Source organism: Camponotus floridanus, unplaced genomic scaffold (assembly GCF_003227725.1).
Source record: "Camponotus floridanus strain SB8 unplaced genomic scaffold, Cflo_v7.5 scaffold177, whole genome shotgun sequence".
Classification (NCBI taxonomy): Eukaryota; Metazoa; Arthropoda; class Insecta; order Hymenoptera; family Formicidae; genus Camponotus; species Camponotus floridanus.
In genome coordinates, this window is record NW_020229300.1 from 189,812 (window position 1) to 206,309 (window position 16,498).

Genomic DNA, 16,498 nt, shown 5'->3' on the forward strand with positions numbered 1-16,498 from the left:
GGTGTCGGGGGTTGCGGGAGATGGTTGGAGGCGGCGGCGGCGGTCGGGAGACGAGGAGAATTTGCAGGACGCGGGCGACGCGGAGCGAGTGTTGTCCGGCACGAAAAAATGGTTATTCCTTCTCGAATGTGTCCGATGCACATGCACGTTTTCCCGCAAAACGGATGGCCGGGGTGCGGGGGCGCGGAGGTGCGGAAGCGGCGGGCGGGCGGGAGAACGAAGCGAGTCGACGAGGGGGGCGGGGGACGAGGAGGGATATAGAGATGACCGAACGAGAGGCGGAGAAGGAGGAAGCGCTGGATGTGGAGGTAGAGGAGGAGGAGGTAACATTGAGATTAGCAACGGGTAAAAAATCGATGTCATCGCCCCCAGCCCTCGCGCTCTCTGTGCTCTCGTCCGACTCAACCCTCTGCTACCTCCACAGGGCAAAATAAAAGAACTCGAATACACGACCCCTAGGAGGGTATATGCGCGCGCGGCATAGGTGTCCGTGCGAGCAAGCGCAAGCGAGTGTGTACACCCGCGCTCTCTCGCTCGCTCGTACGCTCCGACACGTGTGTACGGACGAGAGAGCGCTGGAAAAGCGACCCCCGACCGCCGAAAGAGAGCACGTGAGAGACGGAGCGAGAGGGAAAGAGAGTGGGAGAATGATAAAAAAAAAAGAAGAGAGAAAAAGGGAGAAAGAGAGAGGGCCGGAGAGAAAGAGGGTAGAAGACAGAACGCCCGGATAGATAGACATATATATGCATGAAGGCAGGAAGAACTGGAAAGGCAGGGTGAGTTATATGCAATTGGTCAGCCTGCACATTTTTTATCGGGCGCCGGGCGTACCCGCGATGGGAAATGGTAGTTACTCTCGTATCGACGAACAACGCCAGCAACAACGCCGTGGCAATATTCTTTCAAAGAGAATACGCGCTTTTTCGATAGAATGCCGTCGTTGACTCGAAATTTTAGCTTGGCTGATTCCTCCACGTTAGGGATGATGCAATTCTCTCTCTCTCTCTCTCTGCCTCTCTCTCTCTCTCTCTCTCTCTCTCTCTCCTCCCCCCCCCTCTATCTCTCTCTCGCGCGCGCGCGTAACAATTTTTCAATCTCGATTTTCTGTTCTAGGATACAACAAACATTTAATCGTTTACTCGAGAAGAAAAAAAATTTTCGTTTTATATATTATGACAAATCGAAAAATTAAAAAAATAGATGGCATAAATCTATTGTTGTAAAGTTTATTAATAAGTATTTTTAATTATTTTTCATTCAATAAAAATAATTATTATGTTTATACGTGTTCCCGTTATATTTCTAAAAATGTACAACTTATAAATGTACAACTTATAAATTATAACCAGTAACAACCGTGTACAAATGTTTTTTTTATTCGATACGTTCGAGAATCTACTTTTTCTTTACAAAAGCAAAAATGCTTCACGTAGAGTTAATGTCTTTACTCTATTATAGCATTTTTTTTATCATTTTTCCTGGCAAACTATGGACAAAACGTATAAAAAAAACCTATAAGAATGAAATAGAGCAAAAAAGCACTTCTAAAAGCAATAGAGAAAATTAAAGCACTGCAAATGGGTATTTTTTTTTTAGAAGAAATAGAGAAAGATGCAATTCTAAATATTCAATCAATATTTTTATCAAGTCAAACCATGATTTGTATTCCGTCGAATTTCATAATTAGAAAAAAATTATTTTTGTAGTTATTTTTAAGGCATTTTCGCCTTAAAAGGAAGAAAACACCCTTTTGCTGTATTTGCAAAAAGTTGATCTCGCAATTGGAATATTTCAATTAATTAGTGCAATTATTAATTATTAGTATCCTTATAAATTTTAATTATCGATAAAATCTGATCGACGTAATTATATTTTATATCGATTTAAGCAAATATGAAACGTATTATACTATTTTCTCTGTATTAAAGATTGACACGAATAAAACAAAATGAAAGTTGCTCTTCGCTTTCCTAATTTACCCCTATCTCATTCCTTTATCAAACGCTTTATCCGGCATAATAATGAGACATTGCAATTAATGTTTTACCTTACTTCCCTTTCCAGATATTAGTTTCTTCATTCTAATTTCTTTGGCCTCCAAAGACTTATATAATAATCCGGTTTCGCGATCGCGTAATGCATCCGCGACATATTGCCGTGGATCGCGGCTTAATCGAGCGGGACAACGAGCAGGCAGCAGTCGCGCCGAAGGACGACCCTTTCAATTAAGCGATAAGCGCTATCGAACAGATACGCCGGCGGCCGAATGTACGTACGATTCGATGGATAAATAGGACGAAAACGTAACGGCGGGGCGCGATGTGTTTTTTAGCTCCCCTCGCCTCTATCCCCATAGATTCGCCCATAGTTTATCCCGCTCTTTCTCTTCCGCGCTTTTCTTTTGCGTAATCGCGGACGTTTTTTGCAAGCCGTCCATTTTTCTCCACTGCTGCAAATCTCATTTCCCGTGAAGATCGCATGATGGAATCCAACGGACTCCGGAGAATCCAATAGAGCGATTGATAAAAAGGTTTTATTACCGATATTATTGAACGATATCCTCGCATTAACCCGAGGATTAAAAGCGATAAAATTTTGACGAGCCTTTCTAACTTTCGAGTGATCGAGAAAACTATCCGAGATTCTTCTTCGTAAGAAATATCCATATATCTATCAAACAATGTTGATATAGAAATGTTGATGATTTTTCAGGCGTCCATTTCTTCGACGCGTATAACGTCAAGAGTTGAAAATCCCAGCGAGTAATCGTGTCTATATCGTGCAATTAAATCGAACAAGCGAGCCAATGTTCGCGAACGAGGGTGACCGAGGGAGAAAATTCAAGACTCCTGTTGAGGGTGAGAGACGCGGATGGAGTGAGAGAAGTAATCGTACCTACAAGAACTGGGACATTGCCAACAAATTCGAGTTAGTCGAGTAGAGAGTGGTAAAGTGGTGGCTGCGGTAGGATGGGTGAGAGGCAAATGTCGACTTCGAGCTGCGGCAGGAGATACGAGGGTCGCGCAGATGCGAGGGATGGCCGAGCGTTCTGGCGAGGAGCGCGGGGAGGGGTCGCAAGAACACAACGGCGAGATGCTATGAGAAATCAACGGGAGAGAAAGAGAGAGCGAGAAAAACGAGGGCAGAGAGGAGCGAGGGAGAGTGAAAAGGGTGAAAACGAAAGGGGTGGCGAAACAGGAGAAAGAGACGAGACAGAGATACAGAAGGTTCTAACCTCGTAGGGGAAGATTGTTTTCATTCGAGGGTTCAAATTGAAAAGGAGCGAGAAAACCGCGACTCGAAAGCCTGCTAAGTGGCGGGGATCGATTAAAGAGAGCTTGATTTATTTATTCTTTTTTTGCCGAGGGACGTTTCGAGACTGACGCGATTCGCGGCATCCTGAATGAAAATAATAAATATATGTATAGTATTTTCGGGATGCCTATTAATAGCTGAATGAAAGAGACCAAGATATCAGCCAATAAAACGTAATCTTGTAATTACATGTAAAACAATTAGACGCCAATTATATTATATTCACGACAAAATTCTTTGAACGATTTAAAGTTAAATTTTTCTTGATCAATGTTTACTGAAACATGCAGGTCATAATCGCGTAATTATGAAATTACAAAGTAATAAACTTTACTTACTTTAAACATGAATAAAATATTTTCTAATTGTAATTTTATAAAATTTCTATTTGTAATTTAAATTAATAACTTTATGCGAGAGATTCTCTATTTGTAATTTAAATTAATAGCCTTATGAGATTCTCTTTATTTAACAAATAAAGATATACAGTATTATTTTTATCACGCGGTAAATTTCCTTCAGAAATTTATCAAATTAAGTTGTAAAAAAAAGCATGTATCATACTATCTGATTTTGTACATCGTCTCGTTGTCTCTAATGCGCCTGGAAGATGGCAATTAATGTAAATAAGCTGGCAAAGAGCGCGATTATTATCACGGTTAATTAGAGGGTCGCGAAGAATCGATAACTTTTCATTTCTCTTCCAATTAACATTAAAGAAGCGAATCTGCGCGTCATCTTACCTCCGCTACAATTTGTAAAGTCGCAATGTTTTTTGACTCTCAGACTTTCCGACAAATAATTTTGTTTTTTTTTTCTTTTTAACAATATATTCAACGATTATTATTAGCCTATAAGTTACGAATACAAAATAAATTTCCCAGAATTTTTATCGTAATCTCGTTGAAACGAAAGAAATCTATAAATTACATTTATTTAAAAATATATTGAAAAATATATTTAAAAATATATTCTCAGATCTCTCTTAATAAATACACACACATATATACTATTATATACTATTTAAAGATTTAGAAGAAATTTGCGTTATTTTAAAAAGAAATTTATTTTTATCTATACGACGTATATTAACGTATTTTTGAAATAATTAAGATTTAATTAAGTATAACGTTTAAGTTAATTTAAATTTAAGGTGTGAGACGCGTGAATATTGCCAATTTCCGTTTCTAATCGAGAAAGTACAATAACCTCGTTCTAATTTTAAAAGACGTCCTTTTAAGTTCGCGTCGCGAAATCCGCGACGCCGATTAAAATAGCGCCGTTTTTTGAGGGACGCCCTGATTTCTCGTGCATTATTCGCCGGAAACAATTCCGCGGTGATCTCGGTGCCGTGCTACGCCCTATAACTACCCGAGAGAGGGTAGTTCTCTTCCCTTCCCCTTCTCCGCGTCTCGGCCCATTAAGCGCCGCCTCGGGGTACGAGGGTGAGAAATGATCGGCCGCTAATGCTAATGAATATCAGCTCGTTGTACCGGGACGGCAAGGAGGGTTGTTTGCAGTTTGGGAGCCCCACTTTTGAACATGGCCACCGCGTGGTCGCTTTTAAGAAAATTGCTGACAGAGGGGGACCGCCCCGCTGCTGTTTCCCCTGATTAGCCGAAATTACACGATTTCCCGGCCTACGCGAGTTCGCCATCCATATGCCTCATTTGCGACCACTTCCGGAGACGATTCACCCGACATACTCCCCCGGGCTCAATTAACGGTGGATTACTCAAATCCTTAACGCTGTTGAATACGATCTTGATTAACTCTGTGCAGAGCTAGTTAAATATTACGCGTTCCATCTTACGATCTAGGTATATTTTTGAAAAATACAATACTTAAAGGACTTCCTGATATCCAAGAATCCTCTTGCAAAAAATTGTAACTAAAATATTTTAACTTAATGTTAATTTCAAACTTATAATTTATAATTAAACATTATCTGGTTTAATCTATGTTTTATTAACAAACGAGAACAATGAACCACCTTGTACGTTTAATCGATTAGAAAAAAATTAATTCTACAAAAAAATGACACATCAGCGTGATAGACTTACCTGCTTGTGCATTTCAACGTTGAGGCCGTATGACATTTCGTAGTACTGTAACAAAAAAAAACACAATTTTTAGTTTACATTCGCTGAGATTTTTTTTATTAATCTAGTATAGCAATTATAAATAATTGTAATTATAAAGTACTGTATTAACTAAAATACTAAATGGCACATGTAATAATAAATTCAAGTAAAGAGTCTCTGAAGATTATTGCATTTCCAAGTGCATTGTCATAAGAATCTTCAACGTTCAAATTAGATTGACGACTCTATGTGATTCGGACACATGTGTGTACAATCTTAAATTGATTATCTGTAGCCGAGAGTATATCAAACTATTAGGGTTGCAAAAAGTCACAAAATTAATCTTGTCTTCGAAATTTAAGATAAAATCAAGTCAAGAGCTTTTGTATTAGTTATCAAAGCAAGATTAAAATAGTAGACTGTAATAAATAAATAAATAAATATATATATATATATATATATATATATATATAAATTTCTCTCTCTGAAATATTATTTGCAAAATAAGCTTCGCAAAGAATCACAAAGCTAAAAACAAAGAAAAAGAGATTACGCACTTATAAACATAATTTTTTAATTTTTGAATCATATTCATCGGTATCTCCTCCTTTTTATATTCTCGTTAAAAAAAAGAATGTAATTTTTTCTTTTAACACTAAAAGTATCTTCGAGAAATGGCATTTTTTGCCAAACTTAAAATAGCTCGCGCACCAAAGTGCGAAATTCCCGAGACGTATCGAATCGCGCGGAGAACGATCGATGGATCGGTCGGCGCGATCTTCTCGCACTGTCGGCATTCTCGTGGGCGAAATTCTGCGGATGAGAGGGGGAGCGAGAAGGGTTCGATCCAGCGAGTACATTACGTCTCGATAAACTGCATCCGAGCGATGCAGCTCGATGGATACGCTTGCGCGATCGTAAATTGGTTAGCGGCTGTCGCTTAGCGTCCGCCTTTAGTCTCTCGTTCGGAGACAAATGGCCTCGGGGTAGGCAGTTTGCCGTGAAAAAGAAAGAGAGAGAGAGAGAGAGAGAGGGAGGCAATACACATGTCAGGTCAGGCCCGAGAGATACTCGGCTCGGAGATCGATAGCATCGGCCACGGAAATATACCGACTTAATAATGCAGTCGATAACTACGCCCAGGTGAACTTGGCGCGAAGCCTTCCTTCCTTCCTTCCTTCCTTCTTGGGAAACCTTGTCTATGCCTGTGCATGTCAGTTTAACTTGACGATCGTATCGCGCAAGAAACAAACGGCGACTCGATAATTCGTTTCCTCGAAGGGCTCTCATCGCCCACGAAAAAGCACGCGTGATCAGCACTGCCACGCTATAAGTGACCAGCAATTTTATCCAAGTGCACATTGTCAGACAATAGATTTTGAGTTTTTATTGTATTTCTAAGTCTAGAAGAAAAAATAATATATACGCTATATATAGATTATATTATAACTGTAAATTTAAAAATTTTATAATAAATTTGTCATATTTATAACATAATTGAACGTCAGAATATGTATATCTACTTTGCCCAAATACTTTGTTTCTACGAAATTTTAATTGCAATATAAATATGTTATAAATACTGCAAAGTTTATTTTAAAATTTTGTATTTGCAATACACACACATATCGATTATTTTAAAATAGCAATTGTGACAATCAAGTTGATTAACCAAATTTTTTTAAATTAATTTAAGTAAGATGACAGATACAGTAATTTTGTCATCATTTATTTGTCGGCGATGTCTTTGCACGCGCTGTAAAGTTTGATTTAAATGGCCGAAGGAAAGATATCGGCGTAAGTCGGTAATCAAATAACGAGAAAACTCTCAACGACGGCAGAAGTTCCATGGATATCGATCTCATCTACCCGCCTCTCATTTTCTATTTTCACGTGCCTCGGAACCCAATAATAGGAGTTGTACGGATAATTTCGTCCCCTCCGATTACTCGATATGGATCTTTTAGTAGCAAGCCTTTGATAGGATGATTGGACGACCTCGTTCGTCGCTCTCTCGACATTTTCCCTCGTTTCGCCTCTCTTTTCCGTTTTCCCCTCTTTCTTTCCCTATCTCCTTCTCTTTCGATTCTTCTTTCTGGTTACACCGTACTTCGATTCGGTGCTGTTCTCTCACCTCTCTTCCCATTTCCATTTTCCTTTTTCGCTCGCATTCGCTCTCTTGACTCGCCTCGCGGAAATTTACACGTCGCGCCCACGGATAATTAACGGATAATTAATAAGCCGGTGTGAATCACGCCGAGTGCGAACCGGTGCATCCGTGAATCGTACCGCGAAATTTTCTTCATTGACTTTCTGTATCATTTTCCTTTTTTTTTTTTGAAAAAGAAACTACAAATTTCTCTCTCGGAAAGAAAATTGAATAATAAGTAATATATATTAGCACAATTATATACTTGAAAACTTTAAATATTTTAGTTTACATCTTAACAAATTAATAATAAATCTTGAAACTACACAAAAATTTATTGCAACGCCAATCGAATATCTATCACGTCACAACGCACAATTTTGTGTTAATGAAAAAAAATTTATCATAGTACAGCCGCAAATCGTATCATAAATTTTCTCCATCGGTTTTCTGTATTATTTTTTGCAAAAAAGATGCTACAAATTTGTCTTTCAGAAATGAAACTGAATATAATAAGCAAAATGCATTAGCCTGACAATACATTTGAGAACTCTCTCAATATTTTAGTTAACACCATAATAAATTAATAAGTCTTGAAACAATACAAAAATTTATTGGGCACACTTGTATAAAATAATACTCATTTTTTTTAGTCCAAGTGTTATCTATATAAAATAATATTGATTCAAAATATAAAATAAGAAAATGACAAAAATAATAGTTTATCCAGAGTTCGAGGTCTCTGCAAAGATATTTTCTACGGATAAAAGAACAATATCGCGACATCGCCAACCGAATAACCGTCACGGTCCAAGCGTTACGACGCAAAATTTCGCGAGTGTTGATGAAAAAAAATTTTTTTTTTCCCGAGAGTAGAGGACAACGTATAGAGCGCAGGATAGAAATGCAATCTGCCAGGCATACCCGCGCGCGCACCTCGCGCGGGGAGGGCGGAAAGCAAACGGCGAACCGTGAAAACGGGAGAAAAACAAAGAGTAATCGAGAAGCGTGCCCCAGGGATGTGGGTTACATTTAATTTGTTGCAGCGCGAAAAAACGCGGCGGAGAAAAAACATAGATAATTGGAAAGTCTTCCCGTTCGCGCGGCAGACCGGAGATGCGCAACGATCCCCGGGCCCGTTTTCGATAGTTTCGAAGGTTTTTTTCGCCCACCCTCTTTTCTCATCCTTCATCCGTGCCATCGGATTTTCTCTTTCTCGTTCGATCATTACATATTGAAAATTAAATCAATTTTTGGACAGCCCGGGGATTCGGAATTTTTTCGGATTTTGTTTCGCCTGTTTTCGACAATACGTTGAAGGGACAAGTCTCGGTGGTCACTTTGTTCAAGCTAGGAAAATTAATTCCCCCCCCCCCCCCCGACGATGCGCCCGCAACCTGTCGTGATAAAAATATGAAGCTCCTGTGAGCAATCGAGCGACAAGCGACTCGTAATTCGAGGAATGCAACTTTGTGCACGATTATTGGAGCAAATCAGATATGCGTCGACGAAGTCATTTAATTTCTGAATTGATAGTGGCACTTTAGAAATTTTTTTATAAATTTTTCTCATCTCTCTCTCTCTCTCTCTCTCTCTTTCTCTCAATGCGCTAAGTAAGTATAAAAAAAATATTGAAATACATAAATCAAAACGAGATAAACGCATCTTAAAAAGATATGATAAGATGATTTAAAAATTATTCGGACAGACAGTTTAATGACATCGTTCTTTTTGCTCTATGTATTATTGAAAATACAAAATATTTTATATAATATTTTATTATTAAAATATTATTTTTTCAAAAATATACTTTTCAAATTTGCAGGACAAGAATATGAACCATAAATAAAGAAGGAACAAATGACAAATGAAGAGATGAGAGAGAAGAAAAAAAAAAGATCTTTTAATGAAACATAGAATTTTTAGAGCGTCAAAGTTCATGCATTCTCAAAGTCGCAAGCGTTATATTATTTTCCAATATACAAAGTATAACTAAATTTACAGCTATAGTAAAATCTATACAAACGTAAAATCTAGAACGCATTAATCATCCCCAAATAAATCAAGTATATCAATCAAATTCTCGGAGAGCACGACATGGTTGGCGGTATCTCGAGAGGGAAAGGAAAGATATTCTCTCCGTAACGACGTGGAAAGGCGATGATCCGTAAGACGGAGCAGACAAAAGAATGAAGTGAGGAAGAGAGAGAGAGAGAGAGAGAGAGAGAGAGAGAGAGAGAGTGTGTGTGTGTGTGTGTGTGTGTGTGTGTGTGTGTAGGGGATGGAAGGGGCAAAAATTGAAGCGGCGGCGCGCGGATTTACGCGGCGCGTTACCCTAATGAAAATCGCGAAGGATAAAGTTGCGCGCGCGTGGCGGCGGCGGCGGCGGCGGAGGCGGTGGCGGCGGCGGCGATGGCGGCGGCGGCGGCGATGGCGGTGGCGACGGCGGCGGCGGCGGCGGCGGCGGCGGTGGCGGCGGTGGCGACGGCGAAAAGAGGTGGTAGGAAACGCTCAGGAATACACGAGGGTGGAATTAGAATATCAGAGATACGGCTGGCATAGAGCGTGGTGTGTGTACTTGTGCGCGACGCGCACACCAACATCCATCCCATCGCCTTCGTTCGCGCGTCCTCTCAGGGCTTGCACGTATATAATACTTGTCGGTGGTTGACAAACCCTCGACATCAATTTCTCTCTCTGTCTCTGTAATTCTCTCTCCCTCTACCCCGCGTCTCACTCTCTCTCTCTCTCTCTGTCTTTCTCTATCTCTCCCTTTTCCGCTCCCTCTCTCTCTCTCCTTTTCCCTCGACGAGTCTTGCCTCTCTCTTCCCCGCTATTTCTATCGTCCACCACCCTCCCCCCAACTACTCCTCCTCTCTGCTGCTACCCCCCTTCTCCATCTCTCTCTTCGTTTACTTTGGAGATATCGATTACCGGCTCAACTCCCAACCCCCATCAACCCCTCTGTCACCTCCGACCCCCCTTATCCATTCCCTCTGGCACCCCCGACTCCCTTCCACTCGGCCCAGCTTGCTGCTTGGTTGCTTGCACGGTGTCACATCGGTGTAGCAGTTTACAGAGACAGTATAGTTCGCGACAATTACGATCGAACGTACGGAAGGCAGTGGTGTAGGACCTCGAAATCCAAAGATGCGGATGATGTTGACGCCGACATCAATTCGTAAAAACTTATGTTTTATTTTCCGGAATAATTCTTTATTAACGATTTAACGTAAACAAAGTTCGCGTAAAATGAGCATAATTTTCGCATGCAAAACGTCGATTCATTGCATTTGTGCAAATTTGAATTTCTTTGGAATACATTCCGGGCTATCTACTATATTTAAAGATATTTTTTTTCAAACTTACACTTCGTGAATTAAAAAATGGAGAATCAATTTCAAAAATTTTAACAAATATTTGTATTCCGTAATTGACAGGTAATAAGGTCAAATTAATAACTAAATACTTTGCCAAACGAATAAAACAAATACAAACTATTTAAAGCAGATTTTAATAATTAGCAAAGTATTGCGTTACGTTATGTTAAATGTTGAAAGTCACCGTAATTTCAATACAATTTCAAGTTCAAATTTTAAATCTTGACATTTAATCGCAACTACAACCTCGCCGAAAAATTATATAGCAGTTTTAATTTTCGATTTTTACAATCGATTTTTCAAAATTTAGTGCAGCAACCGAATAAACATTCGCCTTCAACTCCGTGAAATTTGCATCTATTGAGCATAACGGAGTTATTGACCCTCCAATCCATGCCGTTCGCTTTCGCATCTCGAGAGCGATTTGCAGAAACGCATAATCGTCCAGTGCCTGCGAGAGCGCATTCTCGTGCGGCGCTGATTTTGTATCGGGACAAAAGCGAGGTTCCCCTTGATTTCTCTGCTTCCATTTTTCCATCCAGCCACCGTGTCTCTCCAGAGTTTGATTTGCCGTGGGAGACGAGACGTGCAACATCGTACGGAATACTCGGAAATTTCTACGCAATTTTTCAAATGACATCTACACGGTAGATATTTTTACGGTAAAGTGTTTAGGGAAAGATTACATGTTAAAGTTTACTTCGACAATTTTACATTGCGCTTTATACGCGAATTGTAATAAAATATTTGATGACAATCTGATGCGTGACTTTCTTTTAATATTTATTCGCGATCAAACGGATGAGCCAATATTTTCTTCAGAACATTCAATTCTCGGCATCGATACATTTGCAACAAAATGTACAACCAAACTAGTACGAGCAGTATATAAAATGCTTATTTTTATTTAAAATATTAAATAATAAATATAGAAAGATAAAAAAAATTATCTGAAAGATGACAGCTTTCTTTCTCGCACAAGTAAAAAAAAATAGAAGCGTGCTGTCATAATTTCTAAACAAACTGTCTCAACGAGAGACCTCTCAACTTCAGACATCTCACCGCAAGTTATATAATTTTATATCCTTGTAAAGAGGGAAAATCTATCGTAGTAATGATAATAATAACATCCAAGACTCGTCTCGGAAGGAAGAAGAGAAAAGCAAGGCGAAACGGATACTCGCGGCGAATACTTTGGGCCATGTTAGTACTGCACTTTAATATAGGTAAGTCCAAGTTAAGCTCCTTATCGATGACGATACGATTAGTACGGTTGGCTGGACTAATTACCTTCGCGCTGATGGAACTAAATCGAAGAGAACCCGGCAATATGAAACGAGAATAATATTGATCGTTTTTCCCTAATCGAAGAAAATGGCTCGCATTAATTTGCACCCGCGCGCACAATTCTCTCGTTTATATAATATCCTGTTCCTTCATGCATTATCGATAAATACCCTACGCTTGGCGTATATTCTCGCGTGCCAATACAAATGCAAGTCGAGAGAGGCTCCTCGAAGCTTTCCTTCGTGAGGCGCACGCGAAGCCGATAATCGAATTTCGTTTTTATTTTTAACGAATCTCGTGCATTTTGCGGAGAAATAAATTGAATTAAATATTCGTAAGAAAACGTGAGACAACGGTACTCGTTTATTTTTCATGTATAGTTTCTTACGAAATTCTATTTCTGTCTTGTTGCATATTTCGCGCATAAAAAAATCGTCAAACATCGATAGACTATTTCCGCGATACTTTCCGCGGTTAGAAATCTAAATTGTTGCTTTCGGATTCGGAACCGCTCTCGACTCGCGAGAAAAGAAAGAGATAACGAGATTCGATCTTGTAGAGAGGAAAGACACAAAGAGAAACTTACAAAGTGCCTTACCATAACGTAGTGCCTCTGCATCTCGGTCTTCTCGCTGGCCAACTTCTCGCACTCAAGCTTCAGTCTGTAAAATAAAAAACCAAAAACAATTAGATGGAATTCGATTAGCTAAATTATTTGGAATCATGTTGTATTTTATACTCTGTGAGACTGCAATTAGAACTTGTCTCAATCGTCTAGACTCCTTTTTCATGTAAATCAATGTATTCCACTTGAAGGGATTATTCAATACTATTTTCTTTGTTTTAATTTTATCTTGCATAAACCGATAGACTTTTTTTGATCACGATTATGATTATTTTAAAGAAATTAAATTAATTTGTCAACTCTTCAAAAGAGTTTACAGAGCTCCGTTGAATTTGTGTGTAAACTAGGAAACGATTATATCGATTGTCCTGACTTGCTGGAGCACATCGATCTATGTGTTGCTGATAAATCGTTTAGATACAATCAATTATTCTTTGTCGAACCTCATCGTACCTATGGAAAATATGAGCTACTCAACTGTACGTGCTCGCTGGCAAATGACTTTTCAACATTACATTCGCACATAAATTTCTTTCAGGTAGGTCCAAATTCAATTAAAAGAATTTTACCTCGTCATTTAATTAAATTATTATATGTATGTATGTATATGAATGTGCTATTATCGTATTTAAACTGTTATTACACTCAAGTTATTATTTTTGATTGACATTCTTTTGTCTGACACATATCAATGTGACGTGTATCTTGTATTATTTATTTTGGGCTAGAGTTCAAAAAGATTAAATAGATAAATAAATATTACAATAAAATGTATGTGTCGAAATTATTATTAAACAGATAAGATACATACCAATTATAAAACGAGACGCAAAGTCTCGCGATCGAAAATAGAAATGTAAAGTGCATAAGAAAATAAAAAAGAAACGAGAATCGATTGATAATCGTGGCATCGCGTAAAAAATTCGTTGCGATTGGAAAAACGAGAAAAAATGTGAACGCGAAAAATCGTCGTCTCGAATAATCGCAAGAAGACTCGTAGAAACACACACAATGGAACAAATAGAAAAAAAGCGAAGAAAAAAAAACAGAATAAAAGAAAATTAAAAAAATGAGGAACGAGAGAATGGCAAGGAAGGAAAAGATAGAGAGAACACGAGCAAGGAAAGAGACAAAGATACTCACGAATGGTACTGCTGTTGGATGAAATTGAATTCCTCTTTGATCCTCTCGCAAGTGTCCGCCACCGTGAATTTCAGCCCGCCAGCAGCCCCGCCGCTACCACCGCCACCCTGCAAGAAAAAGGGGAGAGAAAACGAACGGATTCGATTAGCTATGTATACACACACGACAATGGAAACACGACGGAGAATATACATGCTTGCGCATACACGAACGTTACAACCGTACCGTACGCGAAACGCACTCGTAACGAATAAGTCGCATCCACCAACAAGCAACCTGGTCATCACTTTGTGGCATTGTGTTTAATCTTTCTAACTCCAGAGCAAAAGACCCAGTCGTCCACGTGCGTATTTGTCGCTATTAAGGAGGAAGCTGCACGAAACAATTGTGTCAAAACTTGAAAATCTAATAAATTTCGAGATTCCTGAATTTGATATTGCGCAAAACACTCCTTTTAGCCTTTTAAAATATAAAATTAATACAATTAAGTATGCGAGAGGAAAGAATCGTAAAGAAATTTATAAAGTAAAGAATCGTTCTGTAGAATATAATTTGATCTCAAAATCGTAAATGTGCGTGTGTATGCTATCTTATATCGGACTAACTCTTTTATCATGACTGTACCATGATTTTAACTGCGCGACACAAAAATTCACAAAAAATTTTAATTCTACAAGGCAAATCTTTATTTGAATTAACATAAATTAATTATTAATTTTAAAAGGCTAAAAGTGCTCTGCGCGCAATGTCAAGTTGATGAATCTTTAAACGTATTAGATTTTTATTAACTTTTGACATAACTAATCTGTCCTAATTCTTCCTTTATGCGAATAGAGCGTAACTTTACATTTATGTTACGTATATGGATTACTTGCGTCGTGGAACGCGAAGAAATATTCGTTCTCGTGCACAACACAAAAATATAGCAATCATTTTTATACATGAAAACTTAAGTTTAGATTAATAGTTTTGGTGTAAATGAATTTCCATTTATACAGTGTTTCGTATAATTTCAAACATGTATGCTAACAGCTCGAGATATTAATATGCAATCTTTTCCTCTCTTTTTATTATTTCTTAAATTTTTCTTAATCTTGTTTCTCAAAATACTCCTTTCCACGAAGAAGATTTTCAATTCAGTAACCGTGGTATTCACACCGAATGATTGGAAATATTTGCGGTAGATTGTTGGCCAAAAAGCGTGCGAGAGTTTCTCGTTTCGTCGAATACCTTTGGAAACACATTTAAGCTGCGAGCTGCGAGGTGCTTAAAGTCGAAAATGACGAGGAACCAGCAGCGTCGAATGGCCTTCGGGCACGTAAGGCGCACGCAAACGCACGAGACCGAGCCCAGAAATGCGAGCAGGGGGCAGCCAGGTATAAAAGACGAAACGTCTCGAGCGCGGGGGCAGAGAGGACGACGAGGAGAGGGCAGAGGCAAAGGCGCGGGCCTGAAGAGCCAAGGATGAAGGGCTGTGAAGGCGTCCTTAATGAGACCCATCCCACCAGATACCACGAGATTTGTTCGAGTCCACCACTACGGACTCTTCTCAGAGAGGGAACCTCGAGAATATATGTACACGCCCGCGCGCACACATACGCACAACACGTACAAAACACACATACACACACACGCACATACCGATGGCAGTCGGCGTGCCGACTGAAATTACGGTGGAAAGGATCGGCGCTTTCCGATGACAGTAATGATTACGTTGCGGTGAAAGGGCGTCAATCGAATTTCGAAAGGACGCGCGTCTCTTAAAAGCGAACCGCTGAATACTGTCATTACATCGATTCGTGCTTGTGTGGATTTTCGAGCACAGAAATTAGCCGCGGTAAAAGTAAACTCTATAGAAAAAAGGATTGCAATCTCGATCGGGAACGTTAATGATCTCGGCTTGGGATACCCCGCGTTTCGCGTCTCGTCATGTGCATCCCGACGCTGCCGCAAAGAATTTCTATCTATCGCTTTTGATGAGTCGATCAATGACCAACCAAGTCACGTCGCGCTCAAAATTCCCATTTTTTTTTTTCGACGGATCGCGCGACCCCGCGCTGAATGATTTGGCCACTTGTTGAATGCGAAACGGGGAGTGGCTGTCGGTGGTAAAATGGTTTGGGAGAGCACGGCGGCGGCGGCGGCGGCGACGGCGGCGGCGGCGGCGGCGGTGGCGGCGGCGGCGGTGGCGGCGGTGGGCCTCACTTGTTGCAATCATCAAACGGAAAAGTCATCGAACAGGTTGTTGCGCCGCGGCGCGTCGTGTCGCATCGACAAATTCGTTTTCATCGAGGTCCTCCCTTTCCCCAACTCTCCCATAACGGCAACGAGCACGGCGATCCATCGGTTAAAATTAACGTACTATACCTCCGCGATTTGATCAGACACCGACACTCATTCCCGCGCAGATATTCCCATCGCGATGTTTCCATCCAAACATTTTTCGACAAAAATGACAGTCTATTAAAGTTATCTCGAATAAGTTTTTTTCCGAAACAAACGAGTAAACTTTGAA

At 39.7% G+C, this 16,498-nt stretch overlaps 1 protein-coding gene across 1 annotated transcript in view; it reads right to left on the reverse strand.

Annotated features, from left to right (window-relative positions):
• LOC105258105 (protein groucho-like) overlaps window positions 1-16,498 on the reverse strand; it is a 67,202-nt gene that overhangs the window by 28,714 nt on the left and 21,990 nt on the right. Inside the window, 3 exon segments of the mRNA XM_025407441.1 lie at window positions 5,379-5,423; window positions 12,802-12,877; window positions 13,984-14,090. Coding sequence (XP_025263226.1) covers window positions 5,379-5,423; window positions 12,802-12,877; window positions 13,984-14,090 — 228 coding nt within the window.